This window comes from Balaenoptera acutorostrata, chromosome 4, assembly GCF_949987535.1.
Source record: "Balaenoptera acutorostrata chromosome 4, mBalAcu1.1, whole genome shotgun sequence".
Classification (NCBI taxonomy): Eukaryota; Metazoa; Chordata; class Mammalia; order Artiodactyla; family Balaenopteridae; genus Balaenoptera; species Balaenoptera acutorostrata.
Window position 1 is genome coordinate 69,535,978 of NC_080067.1, and position 14,021 is coordinate 69,549,998.

Here is a 14,021-nt window from a genome sequence, read left to right on the forward strand (position 1 = left end):
TAACATTGATAAATAGCCAGTAATTGTTCAAATTTCCTCAACAGTCTCATCTGAAAAAAAAAAACTTTTGTCTGAAAGGTTTACAGATTAAATTTGGTTGATATGTCTTTTAGGTTTCTTCTGATCTATAAATTCCCTGTTCTTTTTTTTTTCTTGCCGTATAATATTTATTGAAGGAAATGGGTAATGGGTCATTTGTCCTGTACAGCAGAGCAAACTTTAACGTGCATACGAATCACTTCAGGATGATTAAAATGCAGATTCTGATTTGGGAGGTCTGAGGTGGCCTGAGACTGCATTTCTACATCCTCCCTGGTGATACTGAGGTTGCATATATGATGGACCACACTTTGAGAAGTAAGGCCATACAGCATTTTCCAGATTTTGGATATTGCTGATTGCATCTCTGAGGTGTTTTTTAAACATATTCCCAGCCTATCTGGAGGCTTGATCAAATTCAGGGTTGACATTTTGGCAAGAATACTCTATCAGTGTATTTCCTATTGCATCTCATCAGGAGGCACATAGTTTACTTGTCTCATTTTTTGATGATGTTCAGGTTGGTTAGTGGGTTCAGGTGTCGTCAGCCTGACTCTTCCATTATAGAGTTCTTAATCAGTGGATGATGATCCTTGTCTGGACCCATTATTACAGTCCTTTAGTGGCAGGATACACCTGAGGACACCCTAGCACCCTTTCTGTGCTCTTCTTCCAAATTTCTACAAATGCCATTTTCTCCATGAATTCTTCCTTTCCATTCTCCAAAAAGGATCTCTGTCTCTCATCTCTGCATCTGTGTTCTCATGGAATCAAAGACCTGAAGAGTCTTGAAAGATCATTCAGTCTAATTACCTCATTTTATAGATGAGAAAAATGGAGGTTAAGGAGGTGAAAGGAATGGTCCATTGTCACATAGCTAATCAGAGTCATCAGATCTGGAATTAGACCTTTGGTCATTTAGATTGGCAACCAAGAGGACATGAGTGATTTTGTAAGGAGGAATTTTGGCAGCTGGATGAGGGCCAAAGCACAGAATCTTAGAATGGTAAAGCCAGATGGAACATTAGGTTTGGTAATGTCTGATTACCAAAATGAGAACAATGAGGCCTAGAGTTAGTAAGTGACCTTTCTAGATCACACGGCTGTCTCTTGCAAGAGTTAGGGCTTAATTAGGGCCACATATATAGGCCACAGAGTTGGGCCTACTTGCTTCTGTTTCTGCTGTACTCACTGCCTAAACTGCCATGCAGCTCTTTTATGCGTATTAAAATCCTACCCTTCCAGCTCAAAAGCTAACTCCTGTCTGAGGCTTTTTCTATAGAGGAAATTGCTCTAGCTAGAAATTGATGTTCCCCTTCTCTGAATTTTCATTGCATTGTTTTTCTGTCGTATATGGAATGTATATTCTGCCGTAGATCATGCCTATTTGCCTGTCCCCAGGAGATTTTAAGCTCCCAGAGGGGAGGGACCATATGTTACATGGCTCTGTGTTTTCCATAGTTGTGGTATGTCTTACCCATTTCAGAAGTCCAATATAACTATTTTTTAATTGGAAGAATGTGTACAGAGATCCCCAAACAAAAACCAAGGTGTTCCTTAAAGAAACCTGACAAGGTTTTTTTTCCTTCCAGATGAGTTCCCACAACTTCCCAGGATGAGTATATTGACCGAATAAAGTGGACTGAATACCCAGATTAGGGAGAAATACGGAAGGTTAATCCAAGTCTGCAAGAAATGGTCCTCGGATCACAGCTAAGGGAACTCTATATCTGAACAGCTGGTAATAGGAATAGGACACATGGGGCATGATGTATATGAGACAAACATTAAGAGACAGAAGACAAAGAGCACTCATTCATCCATCAAGAATGTTGGGAACCTACTTTGTGCTAGACCCTGGGGATGGAGTGGAAATGGGACACAGTCCCTTTCCTTAAGGGACCTCCTGCAGGTCAACGCTAGAGGCAGTGATATCCTGCTAAATGCTTAACAGCAGGATCTCCAGGAAAAAAAGACGCTCTGATCGTGGTGTTCCACAGTGTAAGTATTCCCACTATGGCCAATTTCAAGCTACAAACGTGACATCACCGAAAGCAGAGGTAGGAAGAGATGTACCAGCAAGCAAGCTGGCCCCAGCATACCACCGAGAAGGCAGTAGATAGCTGCATATCTGCAGGGCCTATGGCCAGAACAGAGAAATTTATTGCGAGTGAAAGAAAAGCAGTCAGGGCAAATAGGGCTGTCTATTTTCCCTAGAGAAGAACTAGAAAGAATGTTTTTAGTGTCAATAATCTGATGTGTATCCTGAGGGAAGAAAAGGGAAGAAATTGAGTGGTGTTGATGAGTGGTGATAGCATTTCTAGAAAGACCGTCTGGTATTATCTACATTAAAAAAATTTTTTTTTGGCCTGGCATGTAGCTAAATCTTCCAGAGCAGTGGCTTCCCCTGAATTCAGAGGAGCTGTCTTATAGCATTTTCGGAGCTCATGTCTTGCTGTGGGCAGTTAGATACTAATACACATGTGTTATATGATAATATTAATAGATACAATTAATTGAGTTAACTATTATGAACCAGGCACCTCATATATTTTATGTCTAATCCTTACAGCCCTGCAAGGTTGGTATTTGTATCCTCCTTTTTACAGATGAGGAAACACTGAGTCAGTGAAACTGAGGAAGGTCCTTGTTTTCCCAGTTTATCCAGGTTTGTGGTGGGCTTCATGAACTTACAGGCTTCCTACAGAAGATGCAAATGACAAGATCAAGAAGACAGTCCAGCTTATGGAGCATATACCTGAGGCCTGTGAATTTTGTGCTTTGTTACCTGTGAGACTACTTTTGGAGTCTTCTAGATATAAGGGATTTGATTCTTCATTTTAAGGAGGACACTGGAAAAGATGGAGTCTATCAAGAGAAGAGTGGTCAGGATAGTCAGGAGTCTGTACATCAAGTTGTATAGGAACTGGGGACATTGGCAAAGATCAATAGGAGATGACATGGAAGATAGATTTCAGCCCTATGAAGGGCAGTCGTGTGGAGGAGCAGAAAGGCATGTTCTGTGTGCCTCCAGATGGTGGAAATAGGCCCAAAGATGGGGAATTCAGTCATGCATCCCACAAACACTTATTGGGCCTCTATTTTCTTCCAAGCATTGTGCTAAGGGCTGACAGGGGAAGGATATGGCGATAAAAGGGACATACATCCTTGTTCAACATCGTGAAGAACTTTCTGAAAGTCAGAGCTTTCTAACAATGGAACAGGCTTCTGGAAAAGTAGTGAGCTTCCTACCCTTGGAGTATTCAGGCAAAGGCTGGATGTGTACTTATCAGAATGTGCCAGAATGAATCTTTTTGTTGAGTGGTACATGGGACCAGATCCCCTTCCAGTTCAGAGATTCGGAGTCTTCATTCGGCCTTGCTTCGGCAGGCAGAAGTGCTGTGCTGAAAAAGTGTCATCACGGTCCCCCTCCTATCGCCCGTGTCCATCTAGCTGCATGCTCCGCGTTCTCTGACAGTGAGTGGTGGCGGGCCAGTTAGACTGGAAAGTGGCTGCCATCTGTGACAGGGATGATGGCATTTTGGCGGGTTTGTGTGGGCTCCAGGAATGCAGCATTGAAGCCATGTACACACAACCTGCTTAAGAACATCCCATGGGCAGAAAATGTTTTCTTCCTCTTCATCCCTCCTCTGTTGCTGTGCCAGGCGGGCACAATGGTGCCTTTGAGAGGGGCAGCTGGAAGGGGGTGTTGGCAGGGAGGCTGGAAGTAGAACATTGCAGCTGAGGGGGAACCAAATTCATTTCCAGGAGCAAGCCTGCCCTGGATGCCAGTTTCCAAAACAAAACTGCTGCTTCTCAGAGCGCACGGTGGTGGGTTGCCTCAGAGTTGGACAGAGGGCAAAGCCGTTTCCTATCCGCTGCTCCATCCTCCCCAAGTTAAAAAAAAATCCTGGTGTGTTGAGGCATTCTTGTTCTAGATGAAGATTCATGGGCTTTGCTGTCTGTCTGGGGAGCTCAGACCAACTTGGGGTGCATGGGGCTTTCTGAAGGGTCAGACTTGCCTGCAGATAGAGCGGGGCTGATGGCCATAGGGGCAGGTCGGCTTCTTGGCCACCAGAGAGGGCTCAGGATGGAGACCCTTCCTTCTGCCTTTCAGACTCGCTTCTTCTGACCCCCTAGCAGCCCTGCACCCTTGCTGCCATATGGGCTCTGCCCACTCACTGTCTTCACTCTCCTTGGTGGGAAAGAGGTGGGAGAACTCTGGCATTTCCTGTCCTGGGTTCACAGTCGTCCCAGACCCTCGGCTACTTTCAAAGTTCTCAGCAACAGCTCAGAGATGGGCGTGGGAGGTTTTCCCACTCACCTCACAGTTAGGAGAAGGCCTGAATACCGGACTGCAAGCTCAGCCGTCTCCCACTCTGTGTTGCAGTTGGAGCAAGGTGGGTTCCCTTTTACTTTGGTGGCTTCCAACAAAAAGGTATCACTTGAGTCCGGTTAAGTAGTAATTTCTGTTAGTGTTCACACTAATTATGGGATTTTTTTTTACACTTGGGTTCAAATTGTACAATCAATAACTAGAGAGCAATTACTTCATTTCAGGTACTGGGGAGACAGGATGAATAAGATAGAGGCCTTGCTTCAGACAGCCGACTGCCTAAGAGATATGCCAAGTCCTGAATGGGAGCCCCGCCACCAACTCAGCTGACCCATACATTAGGGGGAAAGCAGAGGTGTAATGCAGAGGCCAGCTCCTACTGGGAGGGCTGTGGCATTGTGGGAGCATGTGGGCTTTCATCTGATCTGATCTTGCGGTACTTATCTTTAGGAGACTCAATTTCCTTGAGTAAATAATACACACCATGCAGAATTGTTATGAGGATTAAACAAGACAGTGTACCAAAGTGCTAGGACAGACCTTGTTGCAAGGTGAGTGCTCAGGAAGTGACTGCTGTTGTTATTAACTTGTGGATCCCAATGGACTTGAGATGTAATGTGTATGTGCACACATTATTTAACAGCTCCTTTGTTAGGTTATATGCCCTTCCTGAAAGAGTCAATTCTTCTCCTTTCTTAATTCCTCTTCTATAGAATACTAGGATCAGCAAGTTTACGACCTCACTAAGATAGATAACCAAAGACCTATCCACTATAGCCAATGAACATATTTGTATGTAATAGTCTCTGTCTGTTTCATAACCCAGTTGTAGAAGCAGAAAAGGACTGGAATAGTTCTCATCCAAGGTCCCTGAATCTCCTGAGTGTAGAGATGAAGATCATGAATTCTTTTCAATATTCTAAAAAGTCTAAGAGAAATAATTCATTTCGCACTGACAGGGCCTCACAGGTCATTATTATTTAAAAGATGCATTTGTTTGGTAGACATAGCTTGGGGAAAGTTATTCTTTCACTAAGGGACCTTGGTGGGTAGAAAAGTTAAGCTCGTTGGGGAAGAGGTTAGCCGAGAGATCGCCCAGGAATCTGTGTGGAGGTGCCTTGTAGCCCAACATGCTGAGTCATGTGACCCCAGCCTCAGTCTCCTGAGACCTCCTTGGGCCTCATCTATCCACTGTGCTGCATATACCCCCGCCTGCTTTGTGAAAATGTAGGCATGAGAATTCATCCCTAAAAATTATTCCAAAGTCCTTGGAAGACACAAAGCATATGTAGCCAGGAGTCTGAAGACAAAGAAAATCAAAGCAATTCACAAAGAACAAAGGAAATGGAAAAGAACAAGAAAATAAAAGCATATGGATGAATGGAGGCTTGAAGTGAAATACAGGGTATGCATGTGTAGGGAATAAAAAAGAGGGTCATTTAAGAGAGAAAAAGTTATGTGTCAGAAACTGTAAGCAAACAATGGGATTTTTAAAGAGGAACTGACAGAAACAATTTCTTCGTAGTAGGCTGAAAGATTTTAAGGATCAGTGAAGGAAACTTATAGTCAGTGCGTGGCTGAAAGAGGTAGAGAGATGGAAAGGATGGAGCTGTGTTTAAAAATGGATAAAGATTTAGGAAATCAAAGAATCACAGAGGTCCTCCAGAGGCCTGCTTTTAAAGATACAAAGGCTAATATTATTACAGGATTGAAATAAGGTCAACATTAGAACAGTACTGATCCCTGATTGCTGAGACTGTGGGTTACTTTTCCTTTTCGCCTCTCTATGGTTTAAAATGTTCTACCATGGATTTGGATAGCTTTTATCATCAAGAAGAGAATTTAGCACACGTAGTAGGAGGGAGCGGGAAGAAACTGAGGCTGGGGTATTTGGAGCAGTGAGAACCGTAGGATGGGCAAGAAGGAGAAATCTGAAGAGCAAGAGCTGCCTTGGGTGGCCTCACAGTGAGGATGCTGCTGGAAAGTTGGAGCCCCTGGACTCGATGGAGGAAGTGAATGGACTCCAGAGACGGGAGAGGATGTCCTCTAAGGCCCATTCCAGTCTTTGACTCCAGGGTTTGATGCGTGATCAGGTTGCCACCTTTTGTTTTCTAAGAACTCAGAATCCCCTGCAATGCTCTTCTCAACTTTCCCTTCCCCATGAATACGTATTCGTTTCATCTCCCCTGGAATCACTGCGGCTGTGTTGATGGGCTGAGCGTATGGCTAGTTCCCACCTTCATTACTCCAAGCTCTGAAAGGCTCTACCTGCCCAAGCTGAGAAGGTGTAGATGATGCCAGAAGAGGCCAAGGTGCTTGAAGTTCTCTTTCCTCTAATTGAGGAGTGTGCAAAATTGCCAGTGGATACCAAGGCAGCCATGGGTTCTTTCCTGCCACTTACTGGCTGGGTGAACTTGGCCAAGCTACTGAACCTGTAAAGTCCTCGTTTTCGCTCTTCTGAAAAATAATGACACTTGACTGGATTGGAGTAGCTAAAGATATCTGCTCAATCTTAAAGTAATCTGATTCATTATTTACTCAGCTTCTTTACATGCACATGGCTGTGCTAAATATTAGTTTTAGAATTTAGGATTCTCATAGACAGGGCCCATCTCATGATATGGCTTCAAGATCCCTAGTACTGTGCCCAGCACATTGCTTTTTGTAAAAATCACATTTAAAAAATTGAGATGAAATTCACCTGACACAAAATTAACCATTTTAAAATATGTGATTCAGTGGCCTTTAGTACTTTCACTCACACTATCTTTTTGAGGTGTTAGAATAACACAGTCTTTGGGGTTGGTTCCGTTTTGTTTTAATAAAACAGTGCTGCACTGCACCTCCATGCTCATCCCCTTGTGAACTCACGCACAGGAAACTCTCCAGGTCTAGGACGTGAAGAACCTGCTGGGTCATTTGGCCTACAGGTGCATTTTCAGTTCAGCATTTGCTGTCAAACTGCTCTCCAGAGTGGTTTACCACTGCTGTCTGTCCCCCGGCAGTGTCTGAGAGTTTCCATTTCTGCTCCTTCTCCCATCATGGGGTGCAATATTCCCCATCGTGGTGTGGGAGCCCCACAGCACAGAGCAGGTAAAAGAAATGAACCAGCTCCGGCAATGTCACCACGGAGAGATCTCAAGAACTAACGGTGAGTGAAAAAGGCAAGCTGCAGAGCACAAAAGGGTTGTGGGAACTCGACTCCATCCAGAAAATTTTATTTCTTTGGTTACAAAGATACTTGAAGGGAATACAACAAAATATTGACAAACGCCAATTCTAAGTGAGGGGGAAATGGGAGGGTTTGATCTAAAAAGTTCTCAAAACCTTGTTGTATTAAAAAAAAAAATCCTCAATTAAAAGGGGGGAATTGATGTGCAGAGATTCCCAAAATACACTGGGCAACAGATTTTTTTGAAGCAGCTTCTACATTTGGACTCACTTTTTCCCCATGCAGAGGTTCATATTAGTGGAGCTGGCTAGCCTTCCCTTGTGAACATTGTTTAAAAGTAGATACAATATCAAGGAATTTTGGAAGTTCTTATTTTTAACCAGTAAAATGAAAATTTTCCACAGCTTGTAATAAAATAAGTGCTCAAGCAGAAGCCTGCCTCTTTTGCTCCATGTAACTACAGCTCAAAACCTGTGCAAGGCTATTCTGGGCCTGGGGTGCAGGAGGTGACTCACTGTGTCCCTCCCTCACCCTTCCCCCACCCGTTTATTCAGGTAAAAGCAGATTAGAATAAACATCAAAGGCTGCTTTGGAAGAGAAGGGAAGTCAGAGACGTTGAGACCAGGGCTGATGACAACCATGTGGGTGACATGCTGGCTTCTTAATTAGAGGCAACCGCAATTTATGAGCACCCATTTCCCAGGAACGGCACTAACTTTCACAGCTTCCTTTGTGTGCCCGTGGAAGAAGCATTTAGAGCATGCATTCGCAATATATATTTTTTTGCTCTCTTTTTCATAAATGTAAAAGTCTCATGCCTGCTTTTAATGTTATCGGAAATGTGAAAATAAATAAAAGTATGTGACTACGAGCAGATCAAGTATACCTCATACCTGTGAGAATCTCTGCTCTAGAATAAAGTGCCAGTACTGCCCTGAAACTCCTGAGTTTTGGGCAAATCTGGATTTGAAGCCTGACCTGACCACTCAGAGGCTGTGGACCTCAGGTGAGCTTCTTGCTTTCTCTTAGCTTCTATTCCCATCTCTGGAAAGGTGATATGATACCTGCCACTTGGGGCTGCTTTGTAGATTCTGTGAGGCACTTAGCACCACTGCCAGTTAACTTAAAAAAATAACAAACCTGAAAATGTTAATCCGAATAATAGCCTTGGGAAGTAGGCTAACCCCTTTCTTCCCATTTTATAGATGAGAATACTGAGGCCCAGACAACACACTTCTGCTGACGAGGGCTAATGCTTGTCCAGGCCAAGCCCCTTTCACTAAGTACCCCCCCCCACCCCCCGACCAAGTGTCTGCAGGTGAACAGTAGATCTGGAGTCACCTTCTCCCCAGCCTTAGTCTTTGACCCCAAAATAGTGTCCAGGGTGATTGCTCACGTGGCTCCTCAAGGCCCCAGGATCCAGTTTCCTTAGCACTAGTTAAGTAAGTATTATATTAACCAGCTCTTCTTGTATGTTCTGTCAACTGGGCTGTAAGCTTTATTTCAGAGAAGGGACCAAGTCTCCTAGGCCTCAGTAGGCCACAGGCCTCTGAAAAACAGGCTGTATTCCTTGTGAGAGACTTTCAATGGAGACCTTCCCTGCATAAGTTCATTTTAGCTTTAAGTTTCACCATCCAAGTTTTACCAAGGTGACACACAGACACGAAACTAGCAATAGACTTTCCTATCCGTTCCCCTGAACCCCTTACCTTTGTGCCCTTTCTCAAGTCGCTGAACCTCTCAGCCTTAGGTTCCTCAACCATAAAGTGAGGACATTAATATCTTCCCTGCATGTTCTGTGGATCAAAATAAAATGAGATGCTGTGGGAAGACCTTTGGTAAACTTTAAGGCAGTTTCCCCTCTCTGACTCTCCTCCTGTCCAGCCTGAGCCCCTTCCTTCCTCAAATGAGCTGTAGGACTGTGCCCTCCGTTCTCTTAAAGCATTTCTCAGCAGACCTGCCCAGCTGCCCCAGCTGAGAGGGGACCAAGTGGTCTCACATTCAGTAAAGGAGGAAGAAACAGTGTGTCCATGCTGAAAAATTCGCCGAATTTCTAGCGCTTGTTAGGTCAATCTCTATTTACTGTGTTCTAAGCTAAACTCCTTCCAGGATGCCTAAAATCTCCTGTCTTACAAGTTTCCAGCAATGAAATCTTGGTCAAGTTACTTAATGTATCTGAGCCTCAGTTTCCTCATTTAACAAAATATGATAATACTTGCCTTACTGGGTTATTGTATCAAATGAGGACACATTACAGTAGGCAGTCAGAGCCTGTGATTTTTTTTTCCCTCTTCCTTGTTGCTTTTCTCTCCCTTCTGTTTATCTTTCTAAACCTCCGTGCCTCAGCTTGCTTTCTGTGACGAGGGGATAAGAATACCTGGCCTACTTAGCTCCCTGCTTGTTGTGTGACTCTGGAATAAAGGCTGAGGTAGGGCTTTGGAAACGATGACATGTAGTTTAAATACCTGTGTGGGGTTATTCCCTGGATCGCTGACCTTGAACTGATGAGTGTGCTGGTTCTCCCAGGCCTGGGCTGTTGTGTGCAGTGGCCACATGTAGAAGGTCACTTAACATACCTTCTCTTACTGCTCTTCCTGAGGCCCCTGATGCTCTCACGTCTACCTGTGGTGCCCTGCAGCCTCCTAACACCTGCCACTCACACGCCTCCCCCTTCTGTCTCTTTCGCCTCCTCTGGATCCCAAGACCCAGCACCGTCCACCCACTGCTCCCTGGATACAAAATGATGCCTGCCCCAAATCCTCCGGGCTGTCAGAAGCCGCCTGTCATATGAGCCCCCCATCCTTGGCCTCATGAATAAATACTAAAAAGACTCATTATGGAGAGCTAAGGAAAATAAGACGTGCTCCCAAAGCCCCCAACGGCCCACAGTGTGAACACCCTCCCCCGCTGCAGAGGCCACCAGCCTCCTCTGCGGTTGAAGAAGAGCCGCTGAGTATTGGACTCAGAGGGGGCCCGGGGTGCTGCCGGCTGGGAGCTGGGAGGGCGGGGCCCACAGAGGCAGGGGGGCTGAGCTGCTCTATTCTGGGCACAGTTTCAAGGCCAGCTGCAGGGAGAACAAGCAGTCGCTGTGTGTCTGCAGCTGGCAGCGGTTAGGCCAGGGCTGTCCCTCACTTGGGGTGTATTTAAAGACACCCCAGCAGATGATCATGCCAACAGCAAAAATGCACGCATAGCTCCAGCCGCGTTCAGTCTCCAGCCCAGCCCTCTCCTCCTTCCCTGAAGCTCCCTGGCCGTGGATTTGCGTATCCATAGAGGATGGCGGGCTCCTCAGCCTTTCCCCGGTGGAGGTGGTACCACCTGGGGACATGTGCCCCCGGCTCCTGGGCCTCTCTGTCCTCTGACTGAGCCGGCTAAAAGTTCAGGGGATTAGCTGGGGCGGCTCCTCCCACCCTGGGGTTGGTAACCCGGCAACCGCTGGGGAGAGGCAGGCAGATGAGTCAAAGAGAAGCACAGAATCTCTGGCTTTGTGTTTTGTTTGTGAAAACTCCCTGTGAGCGCAGGCTCCCTTCTGCAGGGAGTGGCAGGGCTTTCCCACACTGCTTCAGGCGAAGTGCTCCTCCCCCAAGGGATGCCCGGGCCCCCCTTGACTGCTACTGCAGGCTTAGGGACAAAGCCCATGGGCCGAGAGGAGCCCATCCCCGCCGAACTCTCTGACCGCCTTTCACTTGTTTTTCTCAAGTGAAAACAAGACTACAGGCCTGAATCCCATGGGAAGGGGTTGGGGTGGGGGGCGGTGTGGGTTGGTAAACTGAGAACTATGGGCAAGGCACCCGATGGGCCTGAGGTCCAGCAGAGCAGAGACAGCAGGTGTGCAGAGAAGTTTGGGCTTTCAGGTGGCCAGAGACCAAGCAGACCTTTTCATAGAAGTGACAAGACCTCACGAGAGCAGCCCAGCAGATGCGGGCTGAGAGGTGGGAAGTGGGCAGCTTATCCGCCGGGACGGGAAGCTGCCAAGCTAAGTGTCTGAGGCAGGCTGCTCCAAGTGCCGGCAGAGTGAGGAAAACACGAGTGCACCAGCGGGATCGTCTGTGTAATTGGAGGGGCCTAGTTCAAAATGCAAATACAGGGCCCTTTGCTAAAAAATCATCAAGAATTTCAAGACAGTGTCAGAAGAGCATTAAACTAAGGGTCCTTCTGAGCGACTCTGCAGGTTGCACACCCATGAAGCCGGCCCTGGGTGCCTGTGAGTCAGCTCCTTGAAAGCAGCGGCGGGCGAGCTGGGGGATGTCTGGCCACCTCCGGCCTCAACCCCAGACCCCTCAGCCCTGTGGCCATCAGTTCCCAGACTTTTACCAGGCTTGGGACATTGCCTCTACCCTCACAGCAGCTCCTCTCCCTGCGTGGGCAGCACCTGTCTTCACCTCTCGGAAAAGGGGAACTTTCAAGGCCACAGCGGGGAGAGGGCTGAGGGCCGGAAGGGACTGCGGCCCTGGGTCCGCTGGGCCTCTAGGTCTCAGAGCCCCAGGACTCCCTGGACGGGCCGAGAAAGGCAGGCCCCGTGACTGGAGCCTCCTGGGAGTGAGGCCGTGGATGTGTTGGGAACAGGATGGATGTACAATGGACTACACTTGGGATCACCTCTTGAGGACGCTACAGGACATGTCCTGAGGGTGTGTAACAGTCCAGGAGCAGAGCCAAGGTCCAGCAAGCCTTGGGAACTCACCTCCAACTCTATGTGGTCGTGGAGTTTCTTGCAGGTGGCTGCGAAGGTCTCTGAGGTGCCGAATTCAAAGTACCACAGCTTGTTCTTCATCCTGGACCACGAAGCAGAAAGATGGCTCAGTGTTCTGTGTTTGAAATGGTCATGTACAACAGCTCTGCTGTTGGTGTCCCCAGCCTTATATTTTCAGCACTTGTTAATCGGATCAGGGATGGAAGATTTTTAACCAACCGTTCTTGCTATGAACTTAGAGAAAAACCCATTTATTTCTTAGACATCATGGCTACTCTGGGTGAACTACCAACAGATCTGTGAACTTCCTGGTCAGAGCAGGAGAAAGGCCTGCTTTGCCTCCGTATCTGGATCAAGGGAGGAGTTCCATGAAAGTCAACCAGAGGTGGCAAGGGACAGCATGCTCTCTGGTCACTGTCCTTTCTACTACTAACGCAGAGGAACTTCAACAGTCGGGGTACAAAGGGACGATCAGACAGCCCTTTGAGACTTGAGCGATGTACACTCTCAGGACAGAGGGGGAACAGCCCAACGTTAAACCAGCTAAAATGTGTGCTACTTTGCCTGTGCTTTGATTGGGAGAAGCAGAGTGGAGAGAATTGGACACAGATTTGCAGACAAGGTGGAAAGAGAAGAAAAAAAGTGAGTTGTTTGCTAGCAGTAGTTCCCCCCACTTCTTTCTCAACTGTGTTTGCTTAGGCTATGACAATTCTTGTTCTGTTTGCTTCAAAGGAAGAGCTCACTATTTTGAACTTGAAAAATTTTCAACATTTTCCTTATTGGGGAAAATAAAAACCCACAATGGGGTTCCCACGCAGCTGGGAGCTTTGCGAAGTCAGATGGTGTGTCCTGACACTTGGTCGTTTTGATCAGATGGGCTCACCAGGAAGTGTTTCTGAAGGTATTCCATTCCTTCCATGCCAACTGTCATCCCCTTATCAGGGGCTGGCTAAGAGAAGGGACACTGTCCAGTTTATAAGCTGGCAGATTCTGCTGAGGAAGGGTTAAACAAAATCACATTCTTCTCGGCACACTCTTCAGGAGAGAGGATGCCGCTTTGCGTGTTGCAGATCCTCCATCCTCAGATCTGTGGGCTAAGAGGAAAGGAGCATTCTTCAGAGGCAAGAAGGCTCTTATTTCTTCCTAGTATTCCTTAGGTCAGACTGTTTAGAATAACAGACAAAACTTTTCCCTCTACATTTCTCAAAGAGTCCACCTAGAACTTGAAGATGAAACTGTGTCCTCCCACTGCGTGAAGATTTCTAAGACCTAGTTGGGAAGGTTTCTGACCCTTGGTATGCAGGAGAAGAAATGACAAATGATGAAGGCAATAAGAATAAGCAAGATTTATGGAGTTATGCTCACGAAGAAGGTTAGAAGGACTGGGTGTGCTTTAAGTAGACCAGTGCTTCTCAACCAGCATGCTGTGGCACAGGTACGCCTGAGATACCGATCTCCTCAGCCTTCAGGGTGGCCAGGTTGGGGTCTGGGGCAGGCTGAGCAACCCCCCTCCCCATGCCACAGCTGGCATTCTCTTCTGTGTGAGAGAGATGCCAAACAAGTGCTTTTGTTTTCTATGCCTGCCATGATATGCATAGGAAACACTGCTCTGATCGCTAGTTCTCTGTATGCACAGTAAGGTGAATACAAACTACCTGGGGATTTCATTGAAATGCAAATTCTGATTCAGTCATTCAGGATTTGGGCATAAGAATTCCTTGTTTTCTAATAAGCTGCTAATGCTGGTCCAGGGATCACACTTGGAGCCGTGAGGATCTGGA

General features: G+C 46.6%; 1 protein-coding gene across 7 annotated transcripts in view; it reads right to left on the reverse strand.

Moving 5' to 3' along the window:
* The window catches only part of DGKG (diacylglycerol kinase gamma), a 203,295-nt gene that overhangs the window by 44,391 nt on the left and 144,883 nt on the right, over nucleotides 1-14,021 (reverse strand). For all 7 annotated transcript variants that reach the window (XM_057545820.1, XM_057545817.1, XM_057545819.1 and 4 more), the window contains one exon: nucleotides 12,232-12,322. In XM_057545820.1, the coding sequence (XP_057401803.1) occupies nucleotides 12,232-12,322 (91 nt within the window). The remainder of the gene's footprint in view (nucleotides 1-12,231; nucleotides 12,323-14,021) is intronic.